Here is a 25555-nt window from a genome sequence, read left to right as displayed (position 1 = left end):
GAAGAGCCCAACAAGAACATGAGCATCCCATCAAATTGCCTTTATGCTTTACAGCACATGTGTGTCAATGTCATGTCATTTATGTGGCTCTCCAGATACTGGACCACAACTCCTGTATTCTTCATCATTAGACATCATGACTAGAGGGGATGGAAGTTTTGATACAGTAACACCCAGAAGGCTGTAGTTTGTTCTGTTTAGTCAGGAGAATGGGGTTTAAATTTAGATACAAGGCTTGTGATATAATTTCTGACTTTAAAATGCCCTTTAACCATTCCCCAATCTTAGAGACACAAGTGCTATTGGGCTGTAATTCCCATTATCTCCAGTCTGCATGGCAGATAAGCAAAAGTGATGGGAGTTGTCAATTAATATCTGGGCAACCAAACTGGGTAAAAACCAAAAAGTACAGACCACTATATTATATATACACACAGACACATATAGTTGGCCCTCTGTATCCACGGATTCTCCACCCATCGATTCAATAGCTCTTTGAAGGCAACATAAGGTGGTCTTTGATGAAAATGAGTTTGGACACCCCTGCTTCACAATTACATCGTTGACAGTTCATGCCCAGCTGTTTCAGAAGCTACAGAAATATGTAACGGGATCAGAGGGCATGATTCCCAATTACTTCCATATTTGATTCAAATAACAAAACGCACTTTGCTTGTTTGATTTTCTCTATTTTGTATTTGAAAATTGCATCAAGTTTTTAAAATGGGAAAACAGTTTGCCAAGCACTCTAGAGTTTTAAAAATTCTAGCACTACAATAAATCACTCTAAACTAGTACAGATTATGAACCCAAATCCATAAATCACACACATTCATATTAGAATCCAGTTCTTTCCAACATATGCTGTTCTTTATAAATGCAAAGGAAGTCAAATTCATGATCCCTCTTTGTTTTTCCTGTGTTTATTTAAAGCTTCAGATTCCTAATTCAACGTGTGTTTTAAGACAAAAATGTACATTACCCCCCCAAAAAAGGGTCGTCAAAAGGCAGATCAATTACAAATATACATTGAAGGAGCTAACTAAACAAAGATTAAAAGCAGGCACCTGTCTTCTGACGTCTCAGTAATAATTTGCTTCATAGAAGAGACAAGAGGACTCAGCAGCTGCTAAAAGGCCATGTGTTGCCCACTTTGGTCTGCTGATCTACTTCGACAACAGTGGTTAAGAGAGCAGGTGCCATTTTAAATTTCTCCCAGTTCCAGAATACTCTATGGATCACTGGCCTGAAATACTATGAGAAATTCAAAATGGTGGAAACATTCCTGACTCAGCTGCTCCTATGTAATCTGGGAAAGGCACCAACCATTGCTTTGCCATTGGGTTGGAACTGGGAACCCAAACAAGAACTAAGACTTGCCACCCCATTATCATCATATTACATATGGAGAGTTTTGAGAGTTTTTCACCACTTGATGAATTAGACAATCCCAATGTTAATGGAGTCAACAGATATCAGACTAACGAAAACTTATAAATAAGGTTCATTTATGAGGATTGAAAGATTTCTGTATTTTAGGTCTAGATTGGATGTGTTTTTATACTTCAGATCTAATTGTATCAAATGTGTGATGCTATTACATCAGATTCCTGATATTGAAGGATGGCTCTTGCATGACACTGTCCCCAAAGCTGATGACAACAAAGATTGTCAGCAGCTTTCTGATAAAATATAACATAATGTTTGAACAAGTATGGTATCTGATTGGAGAGCAAGAGATAGTACAGTTTTGTCTAGGCATATTAATCTATGTTTGCCCATTTGCACATGCAAGTATTCGCTTCATTTCAAAATCTACCATTATGTGCATGATCCCAGTAAGGAAGTGTACATGAAGTATGACTTTCACATGATAGTATAGTACATGGTTTAGGGCAGTGGTTCTCAACCTGTGGGTTGGCTCAGAACTCCCAGAAATCCCAGCCAGTTTACCAGCTGTTTGGATTTCTGGGAGTTGAAGGCCAAAACATCTGAGGACCCACAGGTGGAGAACCACTGATTTGGGGGTTGGTTCCTTAATAGCAGCTAATATTAGCCAGAATAATAAACTACATGGACCATTAGCTTTCCACTGTTGCAGTTTGCAAGATCCATCCTTCATCAATGTTCCTAGAGGAATTTAAGTCTGCAGATCATTAAGGAGGGACCAAAAAAGAAAAACGGGAAAAAGACACTTATATAAACATTGATATGAAGGTTTTGAGCATATGTTCCCATTTCATTCATCCATTGGTTTTACGAGAAGTGGCACTCCACATGAAGTACAGAAAGAGTATTTTCAGGTCTAAAGTGGATCGAAATCCATAATCCTTGAGTGTAGACTGGCTAAAGATCGTGAGCTAAGTTAAATTCCCAGCTGCTTGCCCATTTTGTTGAGGGCATCACCAATGATGTCAAGTTCATGGCGTAAATCGTTCACTGCATTCGCAATGCCACTTGTGTCTCTCAGGAGTTGAATGCTTTGCGTATATGGGTTGTAATTCACTCCAAAGGGGCGTTTAATGGTCTTCGCAAATTCTCTGTTTTGATGGAAAAGAAACACATTTTGATTAAAAGCAGAGTGTTAAATCTTATTAATGTAACTTTCAGCCAATTACTTTTCTTTGTAGGCAGGGACAGCAGTATTGTATGGGACAGTACAACTTAAGACATACTTATAGGATAATACAGCTTACAGACTACATTTGTACACAGTACCTACCAATTAATACTAAAAGGAAAAAGACAAAAAAGAAGGGAAGGGGGGGAGCAACAGGGCTTAGCTTTCAACCATCCAGATGATGTTCAAGTTTCTTTTCTTAACTAACTTCCTCTAATACAAAAATTATTGTTTGGTAATGTATCCTTCACATTCAGTAAGCTTACTTCTGCACATAATATCTACTAGTTTTCAAACGCTTTGACTGATGACATAATCCAATGGTCTCTGGAATATGCAAATATGCAAGGATATCAGTTTTGCTTAAATTTCTCTGTTGTATTATCCTTAATGAAAAAAAGTCAATTTATCGATTTCCACTAAATTGTACACTTTTCTTATTTGGCTGTTTATAATGTATTTAAGAAAGAGTCGGTTTCACAGTGAAGAAACATGCTATGATGCAGATTGTGGATGATCTAGTTATAACAGTCCAGGATTGAGAGAAATGGGAACTACAATGAACTACAAGTCTCTTCATGCTTTGCTGCTCATTATATTAGCTAAGGCTCATGGGAGCTGCTACGACATTTGAAATATAGATAAACAGTGCTAAGGTAGTTTTACGACAGTGGTTCTCAACCTGTGGGTCCCCGGGTGTTTTGGCCTACAACTCCCAGATATCCCAGCTGTTTACCAGCTGTTTGGATTTCCGGGAGTTGAATGCCAAAACATCTGGGGACCCACAGGTGGAGAACCACTGTTTTACAAGATCCTCAAACTTCAAGTCCCACGATTCCATAGCATTAAGCAATGTAAGTTAAAGTAATGTCAGACTACATTCATTCTACAGTGGAGATGGACCCCTTGGTATGTGAAAGCAGTAAATCTGCTTTCCAAAAGTACAGTCATTTAGCATATGAAGATGTAAAATATAAACAGCCATCCCATATTCCCGAGAATGTGAGGAGGCTACTTTCCTTTTTGTAATTTATTCACTTTCAAGAAATATTCGTGTATATCATCTTTTAATCTCTCAGGTGCATTTTATCAAATTACCTCATCTTTTCTTTTGCATCTTCAAAGCTTTCAGAAATGAAGTAAACTTCCTGGAATGTAGTAATCATGCATTCTTGCTTGCAGGTGACACTTGGATCAAAAGGCTTGAATTTGGCATTTCCAGATAAAGCATGCTGGTTATTAGACAAAACAGAACAGCAAAGACACATTGAGATATGTGTGTCTGTTTGTATTGGGCACCTTGTCAACAAATCTGCACAGGCTTAAAATAATGAGATTATATTGTGACCAGGCTCTGCCAATTTGTGTAATCCTCAAGAAACTTCTCTTACAGGTCTTCCTTTTGCCATGGCATGAAAACCAAGCAGTGCCTATCAAGGCATCATCCTAGAGCTCAGGAAATCCTAATCTAAGTCCACTCTATCAAATCACCACTGGTTGCAATTTTGTAAGGCACTTAAGTGAATCCACACTTGGTTTTGCTCACAAAGTTAAAGGAGCTAAAAGGTCTCACAGAAAGATTCAGCGCCTTGGGTATCCTCTTTAAAGTTCAGACTAAGTCCTGGAGTGGTAAACTGAATTTCTGATATAGAAGCCATTATATCACTGAAGTCTGACTGAAGATCATATTTTCAATCTATTACTATTGTTGAAGGTTTTCATGGCCACATCAACCCAACTTAAATTATTTCTGACAGAAATATAATGTTTGTTTTTTTTATATTCCCATGGGCCAATCTGGTTACTCTAACAGGTAGGCTGAGGCAAAACATTTTCTCTGAATGTTAAAAAATACTTAAAATCCTCTTGCTCCTGATTTGGTGCTTACCCTTAGTTCACTGATAGAAGAAAGCAAGCCGGCTCCATAGGCTCTCAACCGGCCTTCTTGTTTGCATATGCCAAATTCCACAGTGAAAAAGTAGCACTGAAAAGGAAGAAAGTCGAAATGAAGACACATTGACACCTTGTTGGGAAAACTGGAGGGAGCCTTTAAAGGGTGAGTAGAATTTTTTTGTCATACAACCGTATAACAAGCAACACCTGTTGAGATGCCCTCTTCTACACAACCTTTAAAGGTACACATGTCAACTCCAGTTTTTTATTCTGGCAACCTTGATCAGCAAAGATGCAAGACGGTGGCACTTAAGTAGCAAGTGTTTACATGCTTTTTTTTCCTTGATGCAAAGTAACATTAAAAACCAAGTCTCCAAACAAAGGCAAACAGCTTTTAGATACTTTCATCTTCAGTCTTTGCACACATCATCAACTATGGGCATTTAATAAAACCCCAATACTGGAGAGATTCCCAGACTTTTCTAAACCTCTTGTTCACCTCAAAAGAATGACGACATTGCGTCACTTGAAGGCTACTGTATAATCAAGGACCCGTTTATACTGCTCAATTATGGCATCATATCTATTATAAGCAATGCTCTATGGAGTCATGAGTTTTGTATTTTAGGGAAGCATATTCAGAATTCTTAGCAAGAGCCAGGCCTGTAGCCAGGAATTTGTTTCGGGGGGGAGGGGGGGGGCTGAGTCTGAGTGAAAGAGGGTCTATCCTAGCAAATCTTTTGTATCGTTACCCCAATACCCCCATGCATATGGGATATATTGAGCATGGTGATCAGATCATGATATGAATAAACATAACAGTTTAAATAATGTACCAGTAAGGCCATCTCGCGGACCACCATCAGAATTGCCTGGCTACATGCCTGGCAAGAGCATTATGGTGCTTCACAAACAACAATCTCAACTTTAATAGGAACCGGACAAGCCAATTAAAGTGGAATGATAGTGGTATGATTGCACAATGTCAAAGTACCCTGGGAATCAAACATTACCTTCAGCATTTTTTTCACAAATACAAAAAGGCTATCTACGTCTGTCATGAAGGGGGAGATGATAGATCAGATGTATTTTTAAGAAGGCAGTAATAGAGTATATACACTGGAATTTTCTAATTTTCCCAATTTAGTTTAATTTAGGGGAGGCCTTTCTCACCTACCATTCCTATCATCCATTCCCACCTTCCCAATGTGCAGCATACCCAAGACCATGAGAAGGACATGGAAAAAAGTCATCCCTGTTTTAGTTGCTTCTTAACTATATAAACTCATTTAGGAACACAACAGATTGCTGAACAATCCTAGAAGTCTACTGCATATTGTTCTAAAAGCAAAGTTCAAAAGGATGGGAGCTATAACAGACTGAGATATTCATACTCTCCATCTCGCAATACTAACAACCCATTCGCCATGGGAAAATCTTAATAAAGAAAGAAAAGTAACCTTAGCTGCCATTGGAAAAGCAAAATAAACTAATATTGACAAAGATTCAAAAGAGATGCCCCTTGCCCTATAGCCCTGAACATACAAAGCATGAGCAGGGCTATAGCCAAGACTCTTGGAGATCCCTCATTCACAGGATTGCAATAAGTCACTGCCAACTTGATGGCCAATAGCAGCCACACCTGAGATTTTAATCAAGTTCACAAAGCACATTTCTGCACCTTACGGACCAACAGAACTAGATTTTGATTTTGCTGTGATAGATTAACATAGCTGCTCATGTCAAAGGGGCAGTTTTGTACTATGTGATTCTCTTTGGATGATAACAAAAATATCCTGTGGAAATTTAACAAGAAATTTATTTTGGGATAGTTATACCCATTAAGATTTATTGACTTCAGTAAAATCAAGTGAAGCAGAAAGGTCAGATGCAGACTGCAAACCCAAGTAAGGCAGAGTCACGCTGAAGGAAAGTTAAGATCTTAGGGAACTCAAGAAAAAGAAGGATACGCATTTCAAAAAATTCTGACCATCAACTAAATTGATGCTTCCTATTTATAACAATAACAATCTGAAATGTAATGGGTAAGGTTCAACGTAAATAGTTTTACTTGGTGCTTGCTTATTTTCCATTATGGCTTAACGCCTGCTGTCTAATGACCAATATACATCTAGTGTTTCCTAAAAGCTGCTACATCTTGTATGCTGTTGCTGGGAACATTTTCCTAAACTGCTACAAATTGTAATTGTATGCTTGCTTTGGTGTCACATTGCTCAGTTTGATTGCTGGACATCTGAACTGGCAAGTCATTAAATAAACCACTGTCTTCAGTTCACAAACATCTTCATCGTTGAACCATAAACAGTGCAAGTTCCCTCTACAGGTTAGTCTGATGCAATACATTGAGATTTAAAGGAATTTAATTTGTCTATATCACATAATGTTTCCACACAATATTCATGACTGCTATTTACATAACATTTAAGCTTTGTTTTATAACATTTTTAAAGTACTTGGAGTTGTTAAGAGGGGTGTATGGTATGGAAACCAAATTACTGGAACCAAAGAACGTATTTCACTGAGCAGTGTCTTCTACTTACAGTTGCCAGCTTTTGAACAGCTTCATCAGATGCTCCAAGTGATGCTATGCCGATTTCCTGAGAGAATTGTGCAAAACTGGGTTCAGCCAGAAGAGGAACATGACCCAAAAGTTCATGGCAAGTATCACTAGAAAGCAGAGAAAACAAAATAACATTGAACTAACCAGATGCTCTCTTAAAGTTGCTATGTAAAAATACAGTAATGCTATCTTAGGCACCTTCTACACTGCCATATAAAATCCAGATTATGTGCTTTGAACTGGATTATATGGCAGTGCAGACTCATATAATCCAGTACAATCTAGATTATATGGCAGTGTAGAAGGGGCCTCAGGCAGAGAACATTGGAATTCTCAAAAAGTCTGTGTGTAGATACATTTGGAAAACTTTTAGGTGCTGTATAAATAAATCCAACCAATTGTGGTCCCAAAGTATTCGTGAACTTTTTCTGGAAATAAAAACCCAACTCCCAATGTACTTTTGAAATATTGAATTAGTTTGTGTGTGTGTGTGTATTTTGGTTATCTAATAAAGATATCACTCTTTTGTGAATTTTGGAATTTGGTTCATCTTGTTCTTTGTCCAACATGATTACACTTGAAACTTTATTTTATTCATGTATGCTCCATGCTCCAGGATATGAAACATTTTTCAGTTTAAATTTCAAAACTAGTATTTAGAGCAGCCTTCCCTCTACTCTCAAAATGTGTTGGACTACAGTCCCCAGAACCTCTAAGAACTTCTACAGGAGCATGGTTGACTGCAGGATTCTGTGGCCATGGTTTGGAATAAGTATTTTTTGGGGAAGGGAAATAGTTACTTACGGTTCTGGGGTGTAAAGAGGATCCGAGCTGTGCCTTACATACTGAGTGCAGTGAAATACTCTGAACGCTAAGCCTGCCAAGAAATCTCTGGGAGACAGGTATCCAGCAACTGGGCGGATTGTAAATCCAGTACGCTCTGCAAAAACAAAGCATGAAAGGAATAAAAAATTTCTAAGATAGAGGATTCTGAAAGTCATATTATGAGAAATAAACTTCCCCCAGCTTAGGAAGGCAGATGCATGTACATTTACTTGGAAGTAAGACAATTGAGCTGGATATAATTTATTTCTAAATTAGCACATGGGAATGGATTATCCAAGAGAATGGAGGAGATATTACCAGAACAGGTAACTTCTGGATACAAAACACCCTCTAAGTAAATTTGGCAGGGAACAGTAGTAATCCAAGAAAATGATGTTTCCAAGTCATAGAATAATAGAGTTGGAAAAGATTTCATGGGCCATCCAGTACAAACTCCTGCCAAGAAGCAGGAAAATCACATTCTGGACTAGAGTCTAAGATCTGAACAAACCCCTATCAGACAAGATAGATGATAGTGGTGATTATGAAGAAGGGTGGAGGAAGAGGAAGAGAAAAAAAGGACTTCAAGACTTTGCTGGTTGTTCTAGGTGAGTCAGTTTTTGTAGCTTTCTATCTTTTCAGTTTTTATATGCTCAAATGTTTGCTTCGTCCCCTATTTCATCTGGTCAGCTTTTATGTCTGCTGGTTCCCACATACACACATCTTTTAACTTCTTGTAATTCAAAGCCATACTGTAATATAAAGATGAGCAACCACTTTTGCTTTGGAGCCCACCTGCCATCAGTTCTCACCTCAATTTTAGGCAACTCCCAGGAGTTCAGCCTTAGAAGAAAAGTGGAATACAATTAGAGCTTCAAAATATGACTTTAAAAAAATATGACTTCTAGAATTTTCCACCAAGTTTGACTATTGACTATGCTGCCTGAGGGGTTATAGAAGCTGAAATCCAAAAATGTAATGTTATCAAGCTCTTCTATCAAGAAAAATAAGCTCCCCGCCCTTCTTGTAACTGTAGCTTGGCTCAGGGAAAAAATGCTCCAACAGCCATCTTTCCCCATTACCTTTGAGAAAACGTGATACATCCTCAAGTTGGGGTATGTTGTCTTCTCGGTAGCCGCAGTGTTTGGATAGTAAAGGTAGGTTTTTAAGATATTCTCGACAAGCATGGGTTGGGTAGAGCTTATTGAGCTCTCGGAATACGGTGCCCCAAGTTCTGATCTCCTCCTCAGTGAATTCAACTTTTGGAATTGGGTCACCACTGTAACAGAAAGGCAGAATGAACTTTAACTAATTAAACACTGAGTTAAAAAAAGAAAACAAACTGTGTCAAATACCTCTCCTTTCTACGAGAAATTTGAATCAACCAATGGTCTGTGTTTAACTGCCATACTCTGTTTTATTTATTTTTTAAACACATTAGTGACTATATTTTCCCAAGCTTTAGGTATGGCCTGTTCTTCTGAAGCTCTGAATGGGATCTGGTAACACCTCTAAATGTGAACACTTGCGAATTTCAATCTATTACTTTAGATTAATTAACAGAATACAATATCCAAGGTCTGGGAGCTACGAACACATCTACACTGTTGCAGGGGGTGGATCCCCTTCCCTTTTCTTTTCCCACCTCAAGAGCCCAGATAAGCATTTCCAAGAAACCACCATGTTTCACAGAAGTTCCAAAAGCCACTTTTCTAGAGATAAGTTGTCTACAAACAGAAAAGGAAGGAAACTTATTTTCTCTGTTGTGCATTTTCTTTGCACAATGAACTCCTACACACAATCACTTCTCCCTCCCCTGTTTCTTGCGGAGAGAGAGCTTGGAGGGCTGTTATGAAATAAATAACCTTAGCTTCATCCAGACATTATTCACACACATAGACTTTGGATGTGTGCAATTTACCACATCATATATTCAAAGAATGTATGGACATAGTTTCTGTTGTTTATTTATGAAATTTGAGAGTAGTTTCCTTTCTGTTGAGCTGAGTAAAAAGTGTACCTAAACAACTTAGTTACAGCAGTTTAATGCTGTTTTTGTGACTTCTACTCTTTGAAAACCTAGGATATACAGGTTTTGTACAAGATTCAGTATCTCTGCTGGAGACTCTAGCCCAGGGGTCCTCACACTTTTTAAACAGAGGGCCAGATCACAGTCCCTTAAACTGTTGGAGGGCCGGATTATAATTTGAAAAAAAACCACATGAATGAATTCCTATGAACACCGGGATTGTGGCGCAGCTGGCTGAGTGTCAGCTGCATTAAGATCACTCTGACCAAAAGGTCATGAGTTCAAAGCCAGTCCAGGTTGGAGTGGGTTTCCAACCATTGTGTAGCCTGTTGTCGACCTTTGCAACCCGAAAGACAGTTGCATCTGTCAAGTAGCAAAATAAGGTACCACCTTAAAAGTGTGGGGAGGCTAAATTTAACTAATTTATGAGGCCATAAAGAAGCACTCCAGCGGGAAGCATGTGAGGAATGCGGAGGTACTTCATCAGCATCGCAGATGGACGATGAAAGCGACAGCTCCCCTGGCAGCCAGAAAAAGTTAAATAGCCTCTGTGTATGTCTATATATGTTGTAAGTCAAAATTGGCATTGAATGTTTGTCATATATATGTACACTGTAATCCACCCTGAGTCCCCTGCGGGGTGAGAAGGGCGGAATATAAAAGCTGTAAATAAATAAATAAATAAATAAAATACATATCTTATTTGTAGTGCAAATAAGAAATACAATAATTAAAATGAACAATTTTAAGAAATATAAACTTATTAGTATTTCAGTAGGACGTGTGGGCCTGGTTTTGGCTGATAAGATTGTTGTTGTTGTGTGTTTTCAAGCTGTCTTAGGTTGGCCCTGAGTGAGGGCCGGATAAATGACCTTGGAGGGCCATATCTGGCCCTCGGGCCTTAGTTTGAGGACCCCTGCTCTAGTCCATTCATTTTGTACCACACCTGCAGCTGTTATTTGCCATCATGTTAGCTTCCATTTATAGTTATCTGTGTGATTTCCATGAACATGAGCCAGATCTACAGCCCTGTTCTGGTCTTAAAACATGACACTATAGCTTCCTTCATGGAGTCAATACATCCTTAATCCAGTCATCCTCTTTTGCTACTGCTATTCACTTTGCTGGGCATTAGGAATTTTCAGTCCCTTAAAAAACTGCAAATCCTCAAATTCCATAGGTTGGTAGTAATTAAAAAAGATATCAAGTTGCTATTACTCTGTAGTGTAGATACACTCTTCATCTAATATCTGGTGGGAAACAGAAATGCTATTTAATGGGCAGTGAAGGCAGATTTTTTTTCAAATTGAAGTGGATGACCCTCTTACACAAACCTGAGACACACAGTCTGCCAAGGATAAGGATTGAAGTGCTAGATTTAGTAGAGCTGTGGGGTTCAGTTGCAGAAGCAGGTCGGGGGAGACCTACAGTTCCTGTGAATTTTGAGTGCTGAAAAGAACTGCCTTGCCTCTTAATGAATCTTTACATTTCAAAGGCAAACAATTACTAAAAATGTATTATCAAAGGCTTTCATGGCTGGAATCACTGGGTTCTTGTGTGTTTTCCGGGCTGTATGGCCATGTCCCAGAAGCATTCTCTCCTGATGTTTTGCCAGCATCTATGGTAGGCATCCTCAGAGACACATAACAACCCAATTACTAAAAATACACAGGGCCTCAATATTGCATCTTCCAAATTCCCTGCTCAAATCTGCTGTTCCATCTCTAACAAGATCCTGTAAGAAACACTGATACGTACTGTTTGTAATTCATAGCTAGGTCTGCAAAATACTTCCGTCTCTTCCGATAAACATTGTCTTTGAAACCCTAAGGGTGAATTAAAACAAAAATCGACCATCAGTCTTTGTGGTTAATATGCTTAGAATGCCAAAAACAAATGAAAAAGCAAATATCTAAAACCCGTCAAAGCAGTTTGGTAGGAGGTCAGTTTTCAGAAACATTCAGTACAAGAAAATGCATCCAACTGGGGGTTTGTTTTGTTTTGTTTTGTTTTGTTTTTTTACGTTGCTTTGGAACATCATTAAATATATAACCTCCTCTAAATCAGTGGTGCAGACTCTACTGCTCACACCCACTGCAGAAGGGCCATTTGAAAATAGATGAACTTTTGTAGGTTTCATTTTTACAGATTGAATATTTCACGGATTTGACTAATAGGAGTTTCTAGGTCTTCCAGGGTGATCATGTGCTTCTCTGGATGTTTAACATAGAGGTGTGTTGGAAGATCTTGATCAGACATAGACAAGCTTTGGCCCCCCCAGGTGTTTTGGACCTGGGGCCTGAGGCTGTTAGGAATTGTGGTAGTTGAAGTCCAAAACAACGGGAGGGCAGAGTTTGCCTATGCCTGATCTAGAGATTCTGACGGGTTTTAAAAAATCATTTTTAATTCATGATTTTTCCATTTACGCAGGGGTTCTGTGCCCCTAACCCCAGCAAATCTGGAGGATTAACTGATTGTGCATTAGAACCTATATGTGCTCCATTGAATTAATGGAAGCCAATGTCATAAGAGCTTTTTGGCAAAATTGGGTCTTTTTGGCATTTCATGGAGTTTGGGAATAAATATTTTCCACAACCCTCTGCCACCTCATATATATATTATCTTCAAAGCATGTTGTTATATTATAGCTGTAGATATAGCCTATGTGACTTCAGCATTTTATATTTCATAATTATTTAAAATGTAACAAAGTGTGAGCATGTAGTGAATAACTAACATATTAGATCAGGCATGGGCAAACTTTGGCCTTCCAGGTGTTTTGGATTCCAACTCCACAATTCCTAATGACCAAAGTTTGCCCATGCCTGTATTAGATATACAAAGTTAATTCACTTTGCATATATAAAGGTTAAGACAATATTTAAAATATTGAGGGGCAAATGTTAATGGAAAATTACTTACAGGATGGTCTGCATCTAGATCGGATCCATACATCAGAACACGGTTTGAACACTTATCTAGATCCGAGATCTTCTCAGGGAACCAAGGGGTATTTTCCATATCTAGGAAGTGGTTGAAACCCACATTGTTAATAATGTTTCAAAGTTGGTTAGAAGAAGAGAACAGTTCTCATGAATTACTTTGACAGCCACAAATAAAATCTTGTTGTTAAGGAGTTAATGGGGAAAGGATGAGAGAACATATCACTATCTGACATGTACAGAACGCTGAGCACTTCCTATTGTCTTAAAAATAACTTAGCCCTGCTATTTCCCTCACAATTCCCATTACATTTCTATAACTCTTGCCAGCTAATGCATCTGTTTCTAAAACATTTGTTATGGCCCAAATAAATATCTCTTAAGCACTTCTCATTGTCTTTTCCAAGAAATATGTTAATAGAAAATACTAAAGAATGTTCTGTCTAGAAGATAAAAATGAGACATTTCCTTGAAAGGGAAAAGCATTCCAGTATCATAAGTATTGGTTCACCACCACATCTTTAAAATATATGTGCATTGCTAGCACACTACTTTTTTATATTCCATCTTACCATCTTCCTGCACAGTGAAATTGTCTGTTGGGTTCACAGAAACAACGTTGACATGGGATTTCAACAGTTGGAAGATCTCATCTAGCTGCTCCCTGTTGCTGTCACATGCTATGAAGATCTCAAACTCCGAATTTCGTCTTCTAGATTTTCGAGATTCTATGTGCACAAGGTTCACATGTTTTTCCTGGTAGATGAATACACTTTGGTTATATATACTCCACTTTGGCAGGAAAAACGAAATGCAAAGATACAGAATGGGGTACGCCTGGCTCGAGAGCAGTACGTGTGAAAAAGATCTTGGAGTCCTCGTGGACAACAAGTTAAACATGAGCCAACAATGTGATGTGGCGGCAAAAAAAGCCAATGGGATTTTGACCTGCATCAAGAGGAGCATAGTGTCTAGATCTAGGGAAGTCATGCTACCCCTCTATTCTGCTTTGGTTAGACCACACCTGGAATATTGTGTCCAATTCTGGGCACCACAATTCAAGAGAGATATTGACAAGCTGGAATGTGTCCAGAGGAGGGCGACTAAAATGATCAAGGGTCTGGAGAACAAGCCCTATGAGGAGCAGCTTAAGGAGCTGTGCATGTTTAGCCTGAAGAAGAGAAGGCTGAGAGGGGATATGATAGTCATGTATAAATATGTGAGAGGAAGCCACAGGGAGGAGGGAGCAAGCTTGTTTTCTGCTTCCTTGGAGACTAGGATGCGGAACAATGGCTTCAAACTACAAGAGAGGAGATTCCATCTGAACATGAGGAAGAACTTCCTGACTGTGAAAGCCGTTCAGCAGTGGAACTCTCTGCCCCGGAGCGTGGTGGAGGCTCCTTCTTTGGAAGCTTTTAAACAGAGGCTGGATGGCCATCTGTCAAGGGTGATTTGAATGCAATGTTCCTGCTTCTTGGCAGGGGGTTGGACTGGATGGCCCATGAGGTCTCTTCCAACTCTTTGATTCTATGATTTTCCACAGCAACTAAGAAGCAAATTTTGTGCTTTTTCCCTTTATCCTACATCTCTTTAGTCAAAAACAATTATGGTAGTATGGTACTAAGTATGGTACTAAGTAGTCTACCAAATAATCAACACTTTTCAGTTCAGCCATCTCCATAGTGAATATAAGCTTATTTGTATTATTCATGTTCAGTATGTTCAGTACAAACAATTTTTATCTTGGGGTGCATCTACAATATAGAATTGGTGCAGTTTGACACCACTTAACTGCCATGGCTCAATATTATAGAATCCTGGGAGTTGTAGTTTTACAAGGTCTTCAGCCTTCTCTGCAGAGTGCTGGTGCCTCACCAAACTAGAATAGACCATTGAAACAGGTCCACAGGGAGAGAAATGGGGGGCTATACGTGTTAATGGAATTGATTTAGCAGAAATAAATGCCATTAACATTTTTAAAAAGAATATATACGAGACTGAATTACTTTGGCAGGACGGTATGTTATACGACTTCCAAGAAACCAAGCAATGTAATATACAGCCCTACCAAAGCAATATAATACTGTATATATTCCTTCTAAAATTTAATTAGATTACTTCTGATTATACACCTTTGGCAGAGCTGTTTCTGTTATATTTTAAAGAGTATATAAAACAAAGGACTAAAGTGTTGCACTGTGCCTTCAATTCATGTTAACTTGTAATGACTCTATCATGGGTGGGGGGAGAGAGATTTGTTCAGTGGAGAGTTTCCCTTTGCCTTCCTCTGAAGTGGAGAGAATATGACTTGTACACAATTGCCCAGTGGGTTTCATGGCAAATTGTATTGTTTAAGTGCATTCACTCTACTGCTAACGCTAGAAGCTTCTGTTCTGCTGCCGTTGCTATTGTCGCTGAATTACATTTTAAAATCCGTATTCCTTTTTTGAAACGACAGTATCCCAAAATCTGGCTTTGATCCATTGTCCATGTTGCTTAATATTGTCCCCCATCTTCAAGAGAAGAGGTTCTGCTGCTGGGATCTGTACATCTCACGGTCACCTACAAACTCCATCCAGATCTTCTCCAAAAGGCTGTCACAATTTATTATGTCTGCAATTGGCCACTCACTTCAGTTCCATTTTTCTCCACTCCTTTTTACTCAGATTATCAAATGCACTAATAAGGTGCTGGCCTAAACTGTGTGATTTTCATTAAATGATCTTCCTGCAGTCTTGCTGATTAAAAAGGTCCTTCTCAGCAGTCTGGCTTAGGGACTTTAAAAGGCACTATTAATTATGATAATGATGCCAGTGTTGAAAGCTCTTTAAAATTAAAATATGACTTACCTGCTGTGGTTTATAGATTTATTTTAAAATAATTTAAGTAGTCCATGGAGACCCCCCAGCAATTTTCAAGCTTAAAAAGTGCTGAGCTAGAAAATGGATATGTGTGATTTCCCTCAGAGAAATGACTGACTGAGCTCCACATTAAATTACAAGTTGCACAGAGGGTCAATTAGCTATTCATTAATGTTTACTGTTCAAATATCTTATATGTGTGTTCTGTGTGGGAAGATTCAGGGACAGATAATGTATGAAAAATATAATCATATCTTGTGAGAAAAGTGAAAAGTTGTAGACATCTTTCTCTACTTCGAAGGGGACTCAAGGCGGCTCACATATAGGCAATTATTCAATGCCATTAAAACACTTACAATTCCAATAGCATTAAGATAACATTAAATTAAAATAAAATTAATGCGTATTAAGCTTTTAAAAACATTTCATTCTATACTGAAGGGTTGGCTGAAGTGTTCAAGATACAAAACAAAAGCATAATAGAAGAGTAAAATCTATGTGCTAGTTGTTACTACCTTTATTGTGCTTGCTATACATAGCAGAGACTGATTACCTGGAAGAGTTTCAGAGCTTTGACAAGTCCTCCAACTTCATTATTTAAGGAGAATATGACTGCGGTTCTGCTCCTTTCAGTTGTGTTGTCTTCATTTTCTTTATTGTCTTCATTCCGGCTGTAGTTTGACTTGTAGATCTAAAAATGATTAGTAAGGTAATCAGTCTTAATTCGAAGAGGTACAATTTTTTTTTCTAAACAAATAGACAAAATGTCAAATGTATACAACCTGTTAAGTTCAAAATGTTTGCACAGCGGTACTTCTCACTCGATACTATCATGACTTTTTGAAGCCCCTGGTGGCACAAGGGGTTATACCCTTGTGCCGGCAGAACTGTTGACCAAAAGGTCGGCGGTTAGAATCCAGGGAGTGGGGTGAACTCCCATCTGTCAGCTCCAGCATCTCATGTGGGGACATGAGAGAAGCCTCCCACAGGATAGTAAAACATCTGGGCATCCCCTGGGCAATGTCCTTGCAGACAGCCAATTCTCTCACACCAGAAGCGACTTGATGATTCTCAAGTTGCTCCTAACACAAAAAAAATCATGACTTTCTGGCATATCATTCACAAAGCTGCTGATTTTTCTCACACAAGCAGTATCCACTTTCATTCAAGTAAAAATGTGTCTCATTCAGAAGGCTTCAAACTGCAGCTTCTTGATCAATTGTTGCAATTCTCCCCATTTACAAAGATATACAGGCATTGTCTTAAGTCAGTTTAGAAACATTTTTCCTTACATTAGCACCATTAAATACACACACACACTACAAATTATTAGATACTTTCTATTGTCATATCTGGTACCCCTTTGTAGTTTACCACTCTCTATGCTAATTTAGATATAGTGTATATTTCATGACAAAATCTGAATCTTTTGTCATTTTGCTCATCCCAACTAGTGTACAACCACAGAATCAATAACATCGACATAAGTGCTGGCCCACCATTCTCCATTTGATTCAGTATAGACCCTGGAAAGCACAGACAAAGGACTGGTGCCAAGTTTGAAATTATATTTACAGTTTGAAAAGGAAATTAAGATGGATTACCACCTGAGTAAACACGCATAGACGTGTGCTATAAAACCTCTCTCCTGCAACAGCTATATTAATTAGAATGGGGGCAAGCCTTTAATGTATATTATAAATCACTCGTAAGTATGAAATAAAAGTACAGCTCAACTCCTATTCTTTGAGCCTTAGCATTTTCCCCACAAACTGTTCAACTTCTGGTTAAAAATTAGATCTTAAAATAGATATGTTTTGTTTTGTCGAAGGATATATTTTGTTGCTGTTGTTTAAAGAAATAACAAAAACAACAGCAAGGTGCAAAAACCATGTACAGTTTGTCCTCCACATTTGCGGGTTTTATTTTTGTGGATTTGATTATTCATTGATTTGGCTAAAATGTTATCTCTGGAATCTGTCAATCATGCTGCAGGACTTGGATTCCTAGCTGACATTTTTTAAAGTCCCATCCTTCTGTGCCTCTAACAAGTATTAGGAAACGGTAAGGCTCATTCCCACACGAAAAAGAGCTGCTTCTGCAAGTCAAGCTGCTGTTAACAAGGCACAAGAATATATTGTTTGGTTTTTCTAATTATTTGGCAACTAAACCAAATTTCCTGCATGGCAGGGGGTTGGACTTAATGCCCCCTGAGGTCTCTTCAACTATATGATCCTATAAAATTGGTCTCTATGGTACTAATAACATAGTTGTCACATGGAAGCTTCCTGTCATTCTGGTTTCAACAGAATAGTGCATAACTGGAAGTGGAGGAAGTGAGTGTGGAAACAGCAAATATCTTATCATCCCAAAGACATTCTCTTGCATCAGCCAACCTTGTAGGCACTGCCCAGTCCACAATAATTCTGTAGGCTGTTCCACCATCCAGTGGGTCAGAATATGCAGAATCACTTCAAATATATACATATCTTATGTATCCAAAATGAAAGCTTACTTCAGAAATTCAGCCACTTTTTCCATAAGAAAGAGGCTGTGAGACAAAGGTACACCAAACTGTGCGTACCAATCACCAGCTTCCCTTTCTACAGAATGCTAGAGCAAGGTCACTGACAAATACAGACCTTTTACATGAGTGTTCTTCCCTTGTAGCTCTCAGACTTTGCACATCCATTATGGCCAATGCCATAAAGTATCAATTTATGATGTATTAGTTCTACAGCGTGAATTATAACAATGCTCTAGAAATTGTAGTCCATAGATGTGACACTCCCAAACTCTGGCTTATAACCACAGAGCCAGCTGTTGTAATTGTACAGTGCAGGTACATTGAGGAACTTCTCCATATGTCACCCTAAATGTCAACCCTGAATGTCACAAAAGGTTTCATGGAAGGAGCAGAAACAGACAAAAGAGACAGTCATGGCTATGGCCCACAGTCATTTCTGCATTCATATGCTCCTCTGTTGCCAATCCTTGGCTCCCTGTGTCCTTGCTTAGAAATATCTGAAGATTTAGAAGCCAAGGAACAATCAAAAGGACTTTCAATGCTCAGTAGGCAAAGCTTTACATGCCCATCAAACTCCCTTTCTCTTCAGACTTTCTCCCTCACTAATCTTACTTCTTTGCCTATATCTCCTTCCATTATTTTGCCTCCATTCATTGACGGACATGAATTTTTCAATTCATTGTCAACCTGACACTTAACAACATTAATTAAATTAAGGTGGAGTTTACATGAGGCATGTAATTGATCTAGTGTAGAGAATCAGTATTCCCTTGATCCAGAAATTGGATTTATTTGTTTATCTATTTGAAACATATTGATTCTACTGTTCACCTGAAGAAAGAGGACAAAATGACAAATTCAGCTGCCAGTTCTTAAATACAATGCTTTTTTATTGTGGCATACAAAAGACGATCTCCGTTGTGTTGTTGTGTGATCCTAAGTAGTTTCCCACTTATGGTGACCATCAGGAGAACCTATCATGAGGTTTTCTTGGCAAGATTTGTTCAGAGGGTATTTGCCTTTGCCTTTCTATGAGGTTGAGAGAGTGTGACTTGCCCAAGGTCACCCAGTGAATTTCCATGGCCAAGCAGGGATTCAAACCCTGTTCCCCAGAGTTACACAGTCCAATGTTCAAACCACTATACCACACTTGTTTACATTAAAGACCTTTACATTGAAAGGCTTGTTTTGGGGATTTCAGGTTTTCGCGATATTACTATAAAATTCTGACGCACGTACAACCCTAAAAAGGAGCCTTGGAATCTTTTCTGTTTTATCTGTGTTGAGTAAAGATGTGTTAACAAGAAAACAAAACATGAAAGAAAGTTTTTTAACATTAAATCAAGTGAAGTGGCTAATCTATTGCAACAAACACCAAAAGATGTTAATGGGGCATCTGAAATACAGGGTTAGTCAAAATGCATAGGCCAATAAGCCATTCAATTGAATGGCTTATTGGCCTATGCATTTTGACTAACCCTGTATTGTACGCCTTATTGACATATATATCCATGACAGTTTATATTCAAATAAATGAATTGCCTTCTAATGTCCAAATATTTTGACTTTTAATGCAGAATTTAGGTTTGTATTAGGAGACCAAACCAAGAAAAACCATATATAAATCACTGGCTACATAACTTACCTGCTTCCTGCCCTTTTCCACTTCTTGACTGTGGCTATTGCCTCTTTCTGTCTACATAGTTATATCTATTTCTGTCTAGATTTGCTTGGTAGGTCTAGCCCTGCAGCATGGAATCTGAATATCCAAAGAAATCCTCCATAAGAAAACATAGTTCAGAAGCAGAGGGTCAGTTTCCTCATCTATGGACCCCCATCTCCCTAATCTGCTTGAAATCCCAAGGAGAGCATGTTTAAACTGCTGACATTAAGAACAAGTTCAGCAAAGGTAAATCTCCTTCTTACCTTCTAAACCAGGCTTCCCAGCCAGGGCTCTTTCCTGCAAGTTCCCTGTTAAACCTTAGCAATCCCAGTTCATTGTGGATACCAGGACCACCAATCTAGCAGACAGTAGCTATATATATGACTCTTCACAGTTTGCTGTCAAGTGAACAGGCAGTTTCAAATGGAAGGAGCAGAAACAGAAATAATTAGTTGGATAGTGACTATGTTCTCGATGCTTTTAATTGTGAATAGCAGTGGCCGGTATCTCTTGTGTCAATAGAATGTCCTGGGTTTTAGTTCCAACTTTAAAGGGGCATCTTAAACAGGTCCTTACCACAGAATCTCAGCCCACAGAAACCACCAGAGCTACCTCTGGTTTTGAAATGCTCTGAATAACAGTGATAGTGTGATATAATACAGTGGGTCCTCAGTATCCACTAAGGCTTGGCTCCAGGACCTCCTCTGGATGGCAAAATGTGTGGATACCTAAGTGCCATTGTATACAATGTTGTAGTAAAATGATGCCCTTTATGTAAAAATAATGAACAAACCCAAAGTTTACTCTTTGGGATTTAAACAGTACTTTCAAGCCATAGATACTAGAAACCAAGGATATAGAGGGTCGAGTGAGTTATTAAATAAGAACTACTCACTGGAAGCCCATGGGCAAATTTGGAAACCCAGAAGGTATTTTCTTGTCCCCTCATTTGCTAACCTTGCCCTAAAGAAGTGTGTATTTATGGCAACCTACGAAACAAATGTGAATGAGCACCCAGAATTATCCAGATTGTATGTATATATGAATCCAAAGGCCCTAAATACTCTAAAGCAGTGGTTTCTAAACTTTGGTTCTCCAGATGTTTTGGATTTCAACCCCTAGAAGTCCCCAGGACCCTTCCACTGGGTTATCTAAGTCCACACTGCCATATATTCCAGTTCAAAGCAGAAAATGTGAGATTTTATTCTACTGTGTGGAAGGGGCCCCAGATAGCTTGGCCAATAGAAATTCTGGGGCTAAAGTCTAAAAGTCTGAAAAATTGAAATTTGGGGGATACTATCCCTTCAAACCTTGAAAGCTACGCAAGGTCAGCCCTGGTTAGCATTTGGATGCAAGACCACCAGTGAAAAGCAGGTGCCATAGGTAAGATTTAAGAGGAAGGAGCTGGCAAAACCAGTTCTGAAGATTCTCTACCTAAGAAAACCCTATGAAGTTCATCAGGTCACCAGAAGTTAAGAGGCAACTTCAGGGCACACACACAAACAATTAGGTTAAGTGGGCTTTACATTTTCTAATTGCAGAGGTCTGGAGCAGACAGAACAAGAGCTTATCCCAAATTAGTTCTTCACTGCCTTCTGAATGATTTTGGATCCTAAATAGCTCTACTGTAAGTGAGCTATTTTGGTTTTGTAATTAACCATCATCAGTCTTGTCCGCCCCAGATGCAAGAACCCTCTCTTCTTTCTCTCCCTGCCTGAATCTGGACTGTTTTTGTAACTTAACTCAAGTGATGCTGGAGGAACCTCACTTATTAATACAATATAGTCTCACTTATCCAACCTTTGCTCATCCAACGTTCTGTATTATCCAACGCAGTCTGCCTCCCGCCTGGATCCACAGCTCTTTCAATACATTGCGATATTTTGGTACTAAATTCATAAATACAGTAATTACTACATAACATTACCGTTATGCTTTTTCTGTCCATTTGGTATAAAACATGATGTTTTGGTGCTTAATTTGTAAAAACATAATGTAATTTGACATTTAATAGGCTTTTCCTTAATCCTTCCTTATTATCCAATATTTTTGCTTATCCAACATTTTGCCGGCCCATTTATGTTGGAAAAGCGAGACTCTACTGTAAGTGTAAAGAATGGAAGAGGGCTCTGTGCAAGCAAGAAACCCATCTATGTATTCAAAGAGGGGTGTGGAAAGAAAGGGGGACCTTGGGGCATCTTCAGAAGCGACCCACTTGTTTCAGCAGAACTGTTGAGAGTGACACCCCAGTTTTTTCAGACGCATCTCAAGAGGTCTGCTGCAGCTGACAAAAGTTGGTGCTGAAATAAACTGGCTAGTTTTAAAGGTTACACAAGATTCCTTTTGAAAGAAATACTAAAACAGAAATACTTGGAACAGGCCATCAATGTGAAAATCATGGGACTTGTAGTCATCAGCCTTCTATTCCAACTAGTACAGCCATGGGCAAATTTGGGCCCTCCAGGTGTTTTGGATTTCAACTTCCCCAATCCCTAACAGTCTCAGGTCCCATCCTCCCCCCCCCCCCCCACCCAGCCACTTAAGTAGGAGTTGAAGTCCAAAATATCTGGAGGGCCCAAGTTTACCCATGCCTAGTGTAGATAGACCCTCTTGTCTTCCAGGAGCCGCTCAAACTATGAAATGAAACTTGTTTTCCATCTCTCTAAAGTAGGTATGGGCGAACCCAGGCCTGGGGGCCGGATGCAGCCCCTTGGGCTCTTTTCTCAGGCCCTCCTCTCTCACACCATTCTATCCTTCCTTCTCTCTTTCCATTCTCCTTCCCTCCCTCCCTTTTGTCCTTCCCCCCCTCTCTCTTTCTCCTTCTTTCCTTCCTTTTTGTCTTTCCTTCCCTCACTCTTTCCTCCGTCCCCTTCCTTTCCCCCCTCTCTCCATTCCCTTCCACCCTTTTGTCCTTCCTCCTTTCCTTCCTTCTACCCTTTTATCCTTCCCTCCCTTTTGTCTTTCCTTCCTCTTTCTCTTCCTTCCATCCTTCCACCCTTGTGTCCTTCTCTCCTTCCCTCTCTTTTGTCTTTCCTTCCTCCTTACCTTCCTCCCTCTTTCTCCTTCCATCCTTCCCTTCCACCTTTTTGTCCTTCCTTTCTTACCTCTTTCCTACTTCTCTCCCTCTTTCTCCTTCCTTCCTTCCTTCCTTCCTTCCTTCCTTCCTTTTGTCTTTCCTTCCTTCTCTGGTTCCTTCATCCTTCCTTCCTTCCCTTCCTTCCTACATCCTTCCTTCCCTTTAGTATTCCCTTCCTTCTCTCTTTCCTTTATCCTTCCCTTCCTTCCTTCCCTCTTTCCCTCACTCCCTCTTTCTCCTTCCATCCTTCCCTTTATCCTTCCTTCCTTCTCTCTTTCCTTCATCTTCCCTTCCTTCCATCCTTCTCTTCCATTCTTTCATCCTTCCCTCCCCTTTGTCTTTCCTTCCTCCTTACCTCCCTCCCTCTTTCCCCTTCCATCCTTCCCTTCCATCTTTTCGTCCTTCCTTCCTTACCTCTTTCCTACTTCTCTCCTTCTTTCTCTTCCCTTCCTTCCCTTTTCTCTTTCTTTCCTTCTCTCTTTCCTTTATCCTTCCCTTCTTTCCTTCATCCTTCCATTCTTCCACTCTTCCATCCTTCTCTTCCATTCTTTCATCCTTCCCTCCCTTTTGTCTTTCCTTCCTCCTTACCTCCCTCCCTCTTTCCCCTTCCATCCTTCCCTTCCATCTTTTCGTCCTTCCTTCTTTACCTCTTTCCTACTTCTCTCTTTCCTTCTTCCTTCCCTTCCACTCTTTCATCCTTCCCTCCTTCCTTCATCCTTCCTTCTCTCTTTCCTTCCTCCTTCCCTTCCACTCTTTCGTCCTTCCCTCCTTCCTTCCCTTTCCTCTTTCCTTCCTCCTTACCTCCCTCCCTCTTTCTCCTTCCATGCTTCCCTTCCACCTTTTCATCCTTCCTTCCTTAGCCCTTTCCTACTTCTCTCCCTCTTTCTCTTTCCTTCCTTCCTTCCCTTTTGTATTTCCTTTCCTCTCTCTTTCCTTTACCCTTCTCTTCCTTCCTTCATTCCTTCCATCCATCCTTCCTTTCCTCTTCCCTTCCTCTTTCCCTCACTCCCTCTTTCTCCTTCCATCCTTCCTTTCTTCTCCTTCGTCTTTCCTTCCTTCTCTCACTGGGCATCCCGTCGTCCTAGCAGGGAGTGCTAGCCTGCGGCCCCCAAGTTAAGAGAGTTGGCCCATGCCTGCTCTAAAGTGAAGCTGGAGCCGAAATTTTTTAAAAACCAAAAAAAAAAAAGAAGGTGAAGCTGCGTTAATTCTACAATGAAGACGCGCCTAGGGACACCGAAGGCAGAGGGCTCCAGCAAACCTCGTGCTTGTGCTGGCCTTGATCTCCTGCCTCTTTCGCTCCAAGAGCCATGGGACCCCAGGAGCCTGCCTGCCTGCCGGTGCCTACCTCGTTGAGGACGGAGAGGGAGGAGAGGTTCTCCACCACGTTGTTGAGCTGGTTCTCCTCGAAGCTGCTGCTCATGGAGTCGAAGGATCGCCCCCGTCGGGGCACCTCGATCCTGCTGGAGTACATGCTGCGGGAGGGCAGGCGGCAGGGTGGAGAGACTGGGACGGACTGGGGCCCGCTCTGCAGCCAGCCTCCCGCCGCCCGGCTATTTATGGGCAGCAGAAAGGCGAGGGAGGGAGGGAGGGAGGGAAGCCTCTCCTCTTAATCTCCTGGCCGGGGAGGGGAGCTGGGGCAGGAGGGAGAGGCTGCCTCGTCCTGCCTCCCTGGGCGGAGAGGGAGGGCCCTGCAGTGAGGAACCGGGGCCCAAGGAGCCTTAGGGTACATCTACCCTGTGGGATTCATAGAGTTTAGCTGCCCTGGCTCAATGCTATCGAATCATGGGAGCTTTCCTTTTCCAAGGTCCTGATGCCCCATCAAACGGCAGCTCTCAGGATTCCCCAGCACTGAGCCATGGCAAATAAAGTGGTGTCAAGATGCACACTCAGATTAGATACCTTACATTTCGGCATCCAAGTAGTGGTATATTGGGTTGTTGTGAGTTTTCCAGGCTGTATGGCCATGCTCCAGAAGCATTCTCTCCTGACGTTTCGTCTGCATCAATGGCAGGCATCCTCAGAGGTTGTATGATCTGCTGGAAACTAGGCATATAACTGAGGTTATATGTCTCTGGAATGTCCAGGGTGGGAGAAACAACTCTTGTCTGTTTGTGGTAGGTGTGAACGTTGCAATTGGCCACCTTGATTAGCATTTAATGGCCTAGCAGTTTCCAGGTCTGGCTTCTTACTGCCTGGGGGAATCCTTTGTTAGGAGGTGGCCCTGATTATTTCTTGTCTGGAATTCCTCCAGGCAGTAAGAAGCCAGACCTAGCTGATGAACCGAGCTAGAATGTGTCTAGAAGGCGACTAAAATGATCAAGGGTCTGGAGAACAAGCCATATGAGGAGTGGTTTAAAGAGCTAAGCATGTTTAACCTGCAGAAGAGAAGGCTGAGATGAAACATGACAGCCATGTATAAATATGTGAGGGGAAGCCATAGGGAGGAAGGAGCAAGCTTGTTTTCTACTGCCCTGGAGACTAGGACACAAAACAATGGCTTCAAACTACAGGAAAGGAGATTCCACCTGAACATGAGAA

The 25555-nt window shown here is 40.2% G+C and overlaps 1 protein-coding gene across 1 annotated transcript; it reads right to left on the bottom strand.

Moving 5' to 3' along the window:
- Positions 1–907: 907 nt before the first annotated feature.
- On the bottom strand, positions 908–24581 carry TPH1 (tryptophan hydroxylase 1). The gene is made up of 11 exons (XM_060768022.2): positions 24363–24581; positions 16305–16442; positions 13463–13646; positions 12871–12971; positions 11707–11774; positions 9002–9198; positions 7899–8034; positions 7075–7201; positions 4509–4604; positions 3719–3852; positions 908–2540 (listed from the first exon to the last, which is right to left on the bottom strand). Exons 1-11 carry the CDS (start codon positions 24486–24488, stop codon positions 2366–2368), a joined length of 1482 nt encoding a protein of 493 aa, XP_060624005.1. The 5' UTR covers positions 24489–24581; the 3' UTR covers positions 908–2365.
- Between the last annotated feature and the right edge of the window lie 974 nt (positions 24582–25555).

This window comes from Anolis sagrei, chromosome 1 (assembly GCF_037176765.1).
Source record: "Anolis sagrei isolate rAnoSag1 chromosome 1, rAnoSag1.mat, whole genome shotgun sequence".
NCBI classification, from domain to species: domain Eukaryota; kingdom Metazoa; phylum Chordata; class Lepidosauria; order Squamata; family Dactyloidae; genus Anolis; species Anolis sagrei.
The sequence above is the reverse complement of the archived record's forward strand: the minus strand, read 5'-3'. Positions and strand labels throughout refer to the sequence as shown.

Excerpts from the sequence above, each read along its gene's own strand:
- TPH1 (XM_060768022.2), bottom strand. The coding sequence starts at position 24,488 with ATGTACTCCAGCAGGATCGAGGTGCCCCGACGGGGGCGATCCTTCGAC. Across the intron at positions 16,443-24,362 it reads CCCTCTCCGTCCTCAACGAG|ATCTACAAGTCAAACTACAG; the intron begins GTAGGCACCGGC and ends AATCATTTTTAG. Across the intron at positions 3,853-4,508 it reads CTTCTATCAGTGAACTAAGG|CATGCTTTATCTGGAAATGC; the intron begins GTAAGCACCAAA and ends TCTAATAACCAG.